The 10,752-nt window shown below is 42.1% G+C and overlaps 1 protein-coding gene across 1 annotated transcript; it reads right to left on the bottom strand.

Annotated features, from left to right (window-relative positions):
- Nucleotides 1-498: 498 nt before the first annotated feature.
- EIF3F (eukaryotic translation initiation factor 3 subunit F) lies at nucleotides 499-9,733 on the bottom strand. The gene is made up of 8 exons (XM_003781074.3): nucleotides 9,349-9,733; nucleotides 5,174-5,244; nucleotides 4,851-4,930; nucleotides 4,304-4,441; nucleotides 2,396-2,487; nucleotides 1,533-1,669; nucleotides 1,292-1,405; nucleotides 499-728 (listed from the first exon to the last, which is right to left on the bottom strand). Exons 1-8 carry the CDS (start codon nucleotides 9,716-9,718, stop codon nucleotides 651-653), a joined length of 1,080 nt encoding a protein of 359 aa, XP_003781122.1. The 5' UTR covers nucleotides 9,719-9,733; the 3' UTR covers nucleotides 499-650.
- Between the last annotated feature and the right edge of the window lie 1,019 nt (nucleotides 9,734-10,752).

Genomic DNA, 10,752 nt, shown 5'->3' with positions numbered 1-10,752 from the left:
ATCAGTTTTGTCAATGGACACTTTCCATATTGAAAACTGAAAGAATTTGGTAAAGCAGTTAATCCTCACCATGGAGAAGGCTGTTTTTCCACCAGCATGGGCTCATGGGTCCCAGGACAGAGATCTGTATCCATCCTCTTCTTTTTCCTCTCTTCTCACTCACCAGAATGTTTCCAGGTATATTAACACTGTGCACAAAATAACCCTTTTTATCCTGCCATCCCCTTAAGATGCTATGGTGAAGTGACAGAAATTGGTTTTTTGCCCTGATCACAGGCAAAAGAGTGGGGGAGAAAGTGCCATGGCAAAACTAGCATGCAAGAAAGGTATCTGGTGTGGGGTAAGGTGATGCTAAAGTGGTTTGGGCTGTGGGTGCAGCTCCTGATGAGTCACACCAAACACGTAACCAGTTTCTAACTACAGTATGCACTGGTTTCTGTGTGAGCTCTAGAACATTTTCCTTCCGTCTAATCAGCAATAAACTCACATTAGATGGAATTCACTTACAAAAGGTAGGCTATGTTTATTAGAGTCACAAGCACTTGACTCACTCAGTGCGACTCAAGACCACAAAGAAGCCATTTCTCCTTTACTTCATTCTGAGTCCTAGCGCGAGAACCAGCCTGGCAGAAGTGCTGCTTGGGGCCCATTCACAGGTTTACAAGTTTCTCATTGAGGGCAATCTGTGACTGTGTGAGATTGGCCAGATAGGTCACCATCAGCAGGTCCTAAAAGACAAAGAATAAACAATAAATAAGGAGCTGGGTGAACAGAGATGGAAGGCTGACAGAGGCAACCTCCACAGTGGAGACCAGGTATGAGGACAGTCTTGGTATAAATGATAGCTGTGAGAGACTGAGAAAGAGGCAAAGGTGGAACACAGGAAGGACATGCTTGAGAACACTTGCTCATCTCTGCGGATACACATATGGGCTAGGGGTGCTGCAGCTGAGACCCATGGGTGGAATGTAGGGGGGTCTGTGAACTCAGATGGGGAAAACAAGAAATTGCATTTTCAAAAAAAAAATTGCATTTTCCTAGACCTCTGAATTTCCATCATGAACCTAGACAGTATGTCATAGGAGTATCAACAACTGAGACAATGGAATCAAGGAAAGAGAAAAAAGGGAGTCTCCAAGCACATTTACCACCCCTTCTTTCCTCCGAAGCCTCCCTGGACTGTGAGGGGGCTAGAGAGGAAGCCCTGCCTCCTCTTTCCTACTCTGGACACCTCACCCAAAGGTGAGGTGGGGGAAGAACCAGGCTCCCAGAGATCGGGAATGGCACTCACATTGATGTTGCTGTTGAGCATGGTCTCGAAGTCGTCAGGAGCAATTTTGGGTACTTGGTTAACCAGGCTCATCAAGAAGCGGCCCACAGTATTGTCAGCTGACACCTTTCCAGACTAAGCACCAAAACAAAGATTCAATGAGGCACAATTAATTCTAGCCACTGGACACTATCATTTTATCAGCACGTCCCCCAGCAGGAGTGGAGATCTGCATCCTCCCCTTTGTTGGTGCCCCTCTCACCAGTACATCCTCTGCATACTGCAACACTGTGCTTAAGGCATCCTGGATACGAGCTGATGCCCCTCCTACTTGCTGCAAGTCACTTGAGAGTCCAATCACTCGGTTCGGGCTAAAACAGGTCTTCATGATCAGGTCAACTGTGAGAGTTGGTTGCCAGGCATGGGGGTAGTGGTAGGTAACAAGTGACAAGAGAATTCAGTCATCCCACCAGAAAAAGACATGGCCTCTAACTGTCCTTTCTCTCCTTCCTACCCCATTTTGGACTCCAGTACCTTCCCCAAACTCCCAGCACTGCCCTTACTAGCTTTTCTTCCTCTTGACAGGGCTCAGTCCCTTCACCTACTATGTCAACTGCTGGTTTTGGTCTCATATGAAATGGGTATGTGGCCTCTGGTACTGATAATTTTCCACATCTAACAATTTCTCAAATAATTCCTAAATCCCATTTATAGAGGAGAATGACGGTGACTTCTAGCTATCATAAACCTTATTATCACTGTTTCCTTTTTTCTTTTTTTTTTTTTTGGAGACACAGTCTCACTATGTTACCCTCAGTAGAGTGCAGTGGTGTCACAGCTCACAGCAACCTCGAATTCTTGGGCTTAAGCGATTCTCTTGCTTCCCAAGTAGCTAGGACTACAGGTGTCTGCCAAAACACCCAGCTGTTTTCTTGTTGCAGTTGTCATAGTTGTTTAGCTGGCCTGGGCTGGGCTTGAACCCATCAGCCTTGGTGCATGTGGCTGGCACTGAGCCCACTGTTTCCTTTTTAAACCACCCAAGGCCTTCATCCTTGTTACAAAACAGCAGTTCCTTTTCCTGAAAATGCCTCAGACCTGTAAGGAGTATAAGGGAAGTCTACTCACCTCCAATGCGTTCAGTGTCGTAATATGCGTATTTCACTGTTAGAGGTGTGAACATCACTCCCATGGTCCTCCCAGGGACACCCATTAAAGTGCTGGGGAGGGAAAAGTCAAGGTAAATAGCTAGCCTTGGGAGAGGGCTTCCAGACCTAATCCAGGCTAGGAAAGCAGTCATGACAGGGGTATGGCTTCCAAGGTTCCAGATAAAAAGGTTGGGATCACTTGAACCCCCAAAGTCACAAGGGGGCAAAAATCACCTTTTCTCCTTAGCTTATGGCCACACACCAAACCCTTGGCCTGCAAGAAGGGCTTTTGGATCTGAGTTGGTCCCGTTAGAAGACCATGTAATGTCACTGATGAGAAGATAGGACTCTGAATTTCTTTGTGGAGGTGGCTACCTAGACACCCACCCCCAGGGAAAGAAGAGATAGAGACAGGTCTTTTCTGGGACTAAGCCCTTCATTAGCACTGAAAAATCAAATGACTCTGGAACACCAAGACTAGACTGAGCACTGCACATAAACTCATTAAAGGTATTGTCTTTACTATGTCAATTCTGTACTGGTCATATGGGTGTTCAACCTGTGCCCTACAGGCTGCATGTGGATTATGTGAGGACTTTTTGTTTATCTGTGGTGTCAATTATCATGAAAATTACACACGGACCTTTTTGGTTTCTCATTAACTTCCATTAGTGTTTGTGTATTTAATGTGTGGCCCAAGACAACTCTTGTAATGTGTGGCAAAGAAGAATAAAGGCTGGATACCCCTTATGTTAACTGTATATACAGGTGTCTCAAAGGTAGCCACAAATAGGAAATATTTACCAAGTCATATTTTACAGTATTATATTTTATATTTTTGATATTTATATACCAACATGTAGAGAAATATTATGTATTGTGAAATACAGTGTAGATAAATATAATGTTATGAATATTTGTAAATAAAGGTACATTTAACCAGTTTCCTATTTTCCCTACATATGTATGGTGACCTTTAGGACACCCTATATACATACACACACACAAATACACTTGGGATCTTGAGACGACCGAAATACTTGGAATAGCTAAGAAGTCAGGCAATGGCTAGACTTCAGTGGTATGCCAACTGGCTCACAAGGCCTTGGCATTCACCATCTTTTTCTTTTTTTCTTATTGTACAATAGTCAACTCACTGCAGTGTCAGACACAGAACAAGCACAAAGTTAAATAGGGCAAGAGATACGTCAACGAATGCCCCTACTCTCACCAGACGATATAATCCTTTCAACTCCCACAGCAGCTCTCCTTCAGAATCCCACCTGGGTCTTCCCCCTCACTCCAATCAACCTGCATTTTAACTGCCTCCAAGCTCAGTGTGCCAGCACTGTAATGTCACTGTCACCTAACCTACACTCAACCTTGGGTTAATAAATGTGTTCAAAGGAAGGAGGGTTATCCTTTAATCTGTACTACCCTGAGTACTGTGTTGAGTTCTAGACATAATGACAAACTAAAGGGTAACTCAAAAATGAACAAACATGGTGAAGGGTCATGACAAGAATACCTTGTGAGGACTGGCTGTAGAAATTGTGGGTAGTTAGGTTCCAGAAAAGATGACTTCAAAGGAACATAACAGCTTGCTCAAATACCCAAAAGGGCTGCAATTTGAAACTGGTTAAGAGCAGTGAGTAGAGAAACCTGGCGTACAAGGAGGATTACTTACTTACTGTAAATTACAGGGACATATTTTGTTTCAGAATAAAACCTTTCAAATAACTGCTGAGAAAGAGGAATAGGTTTCCTGAGGAGGCAGCAAGTTATATACTGAGGAATTAAACTCGCTTGGGGTGGGGGTGGGGTGCCACCTAAGCATGGTCTGAACCAGACTGCCTTTTAGGTCCTTCTGGCTCAAGACCGTAGTTACCTGACATAGGCTTTGATGCTCATGCGGCCATTCTGGAGACTTGTGTCCACAGTGAGGTGAATGGGGTTGGGGGCCTCCCGGCTGTAGTACTCATGGATCAGCACAGAGTGTTCTGTGATATCATGGCCTGTAGCATACCTGGAAAATGGAGCATAGTTGCACCCTCGTGTCCATGTATAAAGTCAACACCAAACACAAGAGCGGTGCATGTGTCTCTAGGGTACCTGACATCCCTGTGCAGTGACACATAGTAATACCAAATGCCGAAAGCCATACATACATTAAAAACTAAGTTAAATCAAATCAAAGGCTGACTTTGTGCTCTTGAAAAATTCCAAGTCACCAGCATGTCAAAAAAAGACTTGCATAGTAAAAGCCACAGTTCAAAATATTTTTGCCCTCAAAGGTTCAGGGCTTCCAGCAAACACACTGAATTCAGATTACCCAAGTACTATGTTTCAATACTGTGTTTTTAAAGGAGTTCAAAATCTAGTCTGGTGGCAAAGGACCTTGGCAATCACTGAGAGACTTTCCACCCCCAACTTACCAGCCTAAGATGAGCTCATTTGGAGAGACTTTTTTGTGCAATTCATACATGTTCTTAGCAAATTCCATGTCAACAGCCACCTAAAAGGAAAGGAAGGAAAGGAAGGTAAGAAGTGAGAAGTCCACAGAAAAACTGGATAAAAAGGACAAGAGACCACCACCACCAGACAGAAGAGGCACAGGAAGTACAAACAAATGGAAAATGAAGCTCCTTGGCTGAAGCTCTAGTTATGAACACAACATACAGTACACGAGGGGCCTTGAAGGGAGCCTAGCAAATGAACAGCTATAAACTGCAGAGAAGCAGCTCAAATTTCCACTCACTTCATCTTCTGACTCATTGTGCGGCACTGAAAAGCAATTGGTGACCTCCACTGAGTGCTTGTCAACGGTTCCTGTGAAAGAAAGAATCGTCCATGTGTTATATAATCCCAAGGCTCCCAACAGTCTGACTACTTCTGAAATGCATTTGGTGGTTTCTTCCAAGTCAAACCAAAGTCATTAGCTCCAAGTTTAGCCATGTGAATCCACAGGTTTAGGATTCTCCAAAGAACTGGAGTGATCTCCATCTCCTCCCTCTAACTAACACCAAAGAGGGTTTTCTTCCCTCACCAGATCCTTTTGCCTATCTGCTACTTTCTACTACCAGCCCTCTTTCAGACCTCACTCTACCCTTTTCAGCCTTTAGATGCTCTCCCCATAATGTAATCTGCAGAGCTACATGGAAGATTTTAACGTTTATATAGAATGTCAAATCCAGCAGCCTTGCCTCTATCTCCCTTTAGCCATCTGGTCCCCAAGGTCGTATCTTCAATCCAATTATCATCTGGAAGTCCTCTACCTATGAGCCTTAAATGTCTACAGTTCATTTTCCATCACAAACTTTTGTTCCTGTAGTTCTGAAATCTCTATTCCCACTACATTTTTTCCTGACCCTATGAAGACTGCTAATTCCTTGACTTCTCCAATCACTTCCAATCTCTTGGCACCTCCTATTGTAGGCTTCAAGTGCTTCTCTCTCTACAACAGAGCACAATGTTGCCTATACCTACTAGTATTTGTCTAATTCCAGGTCTCTATTGTTTCTGCTCCCTTAGCTGACACTATGTCCTTAAACCAAATGGATATAGCATTACAAATACATTCTTTATTTTGTCTGACCTCTCACCAGAGTTCAACAGACTTGACCACTTATCCATCCTAAAACTGTCTTTTCTTGGGTTTCCATGACACCAGTCTCTTCTATTCTTCCCTCTGACTTCTCAAGTTTTCAGGGTTTTGTCTTCTATCTTTTCATTCTATGCTCCTTTTCTAGGTCAGGTTCAGACCTAGAAATAATTCTGTCAAGCAAAGTTTACACTCCAATTTTTTATGGCTGCTTTCTTGTTACAAGGCAGTGTTAAGTAATTGTGATAGAGACTACACGAGGCCTAAAATATTTATGGTCTGATCTCTTACAGAAAGTTTGCCAATCTTTGCTAAGTGATCTCATCTATTTTTACAGTTTTAATGAACTTACATATTCCAATGACATAATACCTAAATTGATGTACATGGCAACATCTCTTTTGAACCCCAGACTTTTATATTCAAGTTTCTACTTGACAACTCTACCAGAATGCTCAATAGGCATCTCAAAGGGAATATATATCCCAAATAGAAGTCAACCACTACATTTCCTTTCTTCTTCCACAATAACCAAAGATGTAGGTGTTGTCCTTGATACTTCCTTTTCTCTAAACCCTCACTTTTGTTCAGATCACATCAAATCCTATCAACTCTATTTCCTACTCATCCATTATATTCCACTCTCACTTCTGTAGCGTTTCCTTATTACTAGAGTAGCTTCTGTTGTCTTGTGCACAGCTCATGCCTGTGTCTTACTCTCTACAAAGTAGCCAGGGTGATCTTTTCATTCCTACTCAGTCTTACTTGAAATGTAATCTTGGTCAAGATCTTCCCCTAAGAGCCCCAAACTAGGTCAGTCTTACATTCTGTCTTCTCATAGCTCTTGGTAATTGTCTTTCATAGCACTTTAGATTTGTAATTACTTAATACCTTTTATGGCTCCTTATTTTGCTAGCTTCATTTCCTTCTACATTTCTTCTCTCTCCTACATTCCTGAACTCTTCAGATGGTGGGATTACCATGCTCTGTTACATTTCTTGCAAAAGTTGCTTTACTGTGTAGTTCAAATGTCATCTTTTCTGTGAAGTCTTCCCCAATCTTCTGAAATAGTTAAGTCTTCCATATTTCCCTGCCACTATGACACCCTTCTATTAAGTCATTTATCACATTATATTCTAATTATTTGCATATAAGAGCATAATTCTATCTTGAGTTTAAGGTTACAGCAGAGCTCACATAATCAAATTCTAAGTACCTAACAATTTTATGGTACATAAAAGGCAAATGCTTCATGAATGAATGTCTTATAATCTTAAGTTCCTAGCATGCAGAATCTAGATTTCATTCTTCTGTAACCATTGCCTCTATAAAACCTACAGCATTGTGCCATGATTTCACTCAGCAAGAGAATCTGAGGATCTAGCCTATAGCCTGACTAAGGGTCACTGTAATATCTGGGGTATTACTTACAAATCTTGGGTAGAGAATATTTTTTATATTTTTGAGATACAGTCTCACTTTGTCTACTCTGGTAAAGTGCCATGACCTCCTAGCTCACAGCAACCTCAAATTCTTGGGCTCAAGCAATCCTCTTTTGTCAGCCTCCCAAGTAGCTGGGACTTACAGGCATCTGCCACAAGGCCTGGCTTTTTTTTTTTTTTTTTTTTTTTGAGACAGGGTATTGTTCTAACTCAGGCTGGTCTTGAACTTGTGAGCTTAGGCTATCCACCTGCCTCAGCCTCCCAGAGTGCTGGGATTACAGGCATGAGGCACTGTACCTGACCTTTTACTTATTTATTTATTTATTTATTTTAGTTAAATAGCTCCACTGAGTTTGGAAATTTGATAGTGTAGCTAAAAGAGTATTTGTCTAGTGCTGTGATGCAAAAATTATTTATTATAGAAGCTCAGAGCAGGGCACAATTACAGAATGTTATCGTACTGTGAAAGTTAAAGATTGAGGTGAAGGTCAGGGTATGAGATAGAGGACTGAAACTTAACACTGATTCTGGGAACCAGGAAGGCAGGTGGAACTTACAGAAACAAATGAAGGAGAGCAGGGAAGATACCTGCAGCAAAGAGAATAAAAAGGTTTGGTTTGAGAAAAGACATGGCATTGTTTGGAAGATATGAGTTTAAGTTTCTGTAAAATATTATACTGTCAAAGACAGATCATGTGTGTGCATGTGTTACAGGTGGTACAGGCCTGATGTGGTGATGGCAACCAATAGCTATACCTAATGAGTGTAAGCTTTTTGTAATAATTTAGTTCTCATAAAGACTAAGTGTAAATTAGTTTCTAAACTAGATTTCAGGTAATTTTCCCCAAGGCACCGGGTTAGTATTAGTGGAGATTGCCTACAAATCTTACCCTCTTTGGAATACATCAATTGTCTTCCATGTTGAACAGTATAAAAGAGAAAGGATGCATGTACATCAAGTGGGTTCACAAAGGTTTAAAACCTGTGATCAGGTTTTAAATGGAGCGGAAATGAATTTCATGGGATCAGCAGGGCCCCCCAAAATAATTTATTATCAACAATCCCTCGTTAGGGGTTTTCAATTTTACAAACTACTTTAACATATAATATCAATTTCCCAAATCTGGAGCACTGGCATGGTAAAGTGGTAAAGATTATTCTTCAATTTGAAAGTTAAGCATAAAATTATAAGCAGATAATACAACTGTCTGTGTTTGAATCAAAAACCAGAGACAATACTGTGAGAACAGGTTTTATCACATTCAGTATTAATATAAAGGGACACTGAGAGACACAGGAGCAGTCTCAGACGTTTATGGAAGCATAATATTATAAAATCCTTAATGGGTCCCAGCCAAACTCACTTATTGAGAGGGACATCTTTTTATAAATGTCCCTGCTCTTTTGTCAACTGGCTAGAAAATTATTTGTCAACTCCTGGAAAACAAAGACATTTAGTCAATGATAAGAGAGAAAAGAGGGGCTGTTAGGCTTAAGGAGCCAAGGGTTCCTGACTTTCTAGTTGGTGGTTGAGCTCATTTTTGACAGACTGGGGCCAATCACACTTGATGTAAAATGTTGGGAACATTGAAAACAAAATGTAAACTACTAGCATATAACATTTATTTCATAAATAATAATAAACCTTGACTGTTTTATGTCACTCGAAATGACAGCAACCAGGCAGGAAAAGCTCAGGAGAGGTTCGAGTCGCTTGGAAAGGTAAGTCGCAGCTGTAAGATGGGATGGAGAAATGGATAAGGGGTCAATTGAGACCCAAGGAGAGGGAAATAGAATGCCAGAGATGAAAGAGTTAATGAAAAAAAAGGGGAGTGGGATAAAGGTGAGGTGACAAGAAAAAAAGGAAGTTAACTTTCTCCGACTACGCACCCAGCAGAGTTCCGATAACACGGGCAGCTCCCTCATTTCGTCGCTCGTAGCTGTCCACGATGGAGGCCAAAATGACTGGGTGAAGTTTCACCACACGGCCGCCAGGGAAGGGCCCTGGGAGAGCCGGACCAGTCAGTGCGGGCGCCGGGGTCTGCGATGGGGCTTGCGCTGACGCCGGGGTCTGACCCGGAGCTGTAGCTGTAGCCGCTGCCGCCGCCGGGTCTGAAGATGAGGCCGGAGCCGCAGCCGGCGCTGGAGCTGGCGTTGGCGCTGGGGCTGGGGTTGAAGCTGGGGCTAACGCTGGAGCCGCCGCCGGGGCTGGGCCGGGATTGGCGGGAGGATCACTCGCTGTTACTGCCGGGGCGGCCATCTTGTGAAAGAAGGAGCCAAGACCAGATGGGAGTGAATTAGCGACTATTAGGAGCCTGATAGGCCGACTATGTACCACGTGAGTTACATCTTTGCCTATTGGTTACTGAAGAGATTGCTCGGAGCATTAAAACATAGCTCTCTCTGGTAATTTCTTCCGGGGTTTGTGCTCTTTGTGTTTGGTCCGATGTGCACTCAGCGAATAGTGGGCTAAATAGTTCCGAGCAAACTTGGGCCGACGTCAGAAGAGAAACTACTCAGTCTGTGAAGCTGCCGCCAGGTGGAGCCAAAGAGCAGCGCAAAGATTAAAATTTGTGTTTTGACTTAAACCCTTAAACCCTTTGTGTTTTGTCAAAGCATCTTTAAAAAGGTCTTTGTTTTTAAGAACAACTGAACAACTTGTTTTTAAGAAGTAAACTGATGGCTCCATACTGAACCTCAGAGTCAAAGCATTCTATAATACACATACACTTATTTGACAATGTGAATGTTACTTTTTTGCATTATTATTATTATTATTATTGCTCAATTAAAAAAAAGGGCTTTGTTTTAATTGTTGTGTCCTTAGCTGTGCAGAAGCTTTTTAACTTGATTAGGTACAATTTATTAATTTGTTTTGTTGCTGAGATTGCCAGTGGAGACCTCTTCATAAAATCTTTGCCCAGGCTGATATCAAGAGTTTTCCTCACACTTGCTTCTGGAGTTTTTATTGCTTCATGTCTTAAATTTAAATCCTTTATCCAGCATTATAATCAAGTTTTGGAAGTGTGAGAGGTGCGGGTCCAGTTTCAGACTTTTACATGTGGCTAACCAGTTTCTCCAGCACCATTTATTAAATACAGATTTTTTTTTCTCCAGTGTTTATTCTGGTTTGGTTTATTGAAAATCAGATGGCAATACAGGGCTGGTTTCATTTCTAGGTTTGCTATTTAGTTCCACAGACCTATGTGTTAAGTTTTGTGCCAGTACCATGCTGTTTTGATCACTATAGACTTGTAGTGTAACCTGAAGTTTGACAAAGTCCCTTCAGAATGG

This window comes from Otolemur garnettii, unplaced genomic scaffold, assembly GCF_000181295.1.
Source record: "Otolemur garnettii isolate 467f Iridium unplaced genomic scaffold, OtoGar3 scaffold00001, whole genome shotgun sequence".
NCBI lineage: Eukaryota > Metazoa > Chordata > Mammalia > Primates > Galagidae > Otolemur > Otolemur garnettii.
This window is presented reverse-complemented; position numbering and strand designations above follow the sequence as displayed.

Excerpts from the sequence above, each read along its gene's own strand:
- EIF3F (XM_003781074.3), bottom strand. The coding sequence starts at position 9,718 with ATGGCCGCCCCGGCAGTAACAGCGAGTGATCCTCCCGCCAATCCCGGC. Across the intron at positions 4,442-4,850 it reads AATGAGCTCATCTTAGGCTG|GTATGCTACAGGCCATGATA; the intron begins GTAAGTTGGGGG and ends TCCATTTTCCAG. Across the intron at positions 2,488-4,303 it reads AGCATCAAAGCCTATGTCAG|CACTTTAATGGGTGTCCCTG; the intron begins GTAACTACGGTC and ends TTCCCTCCCCAG.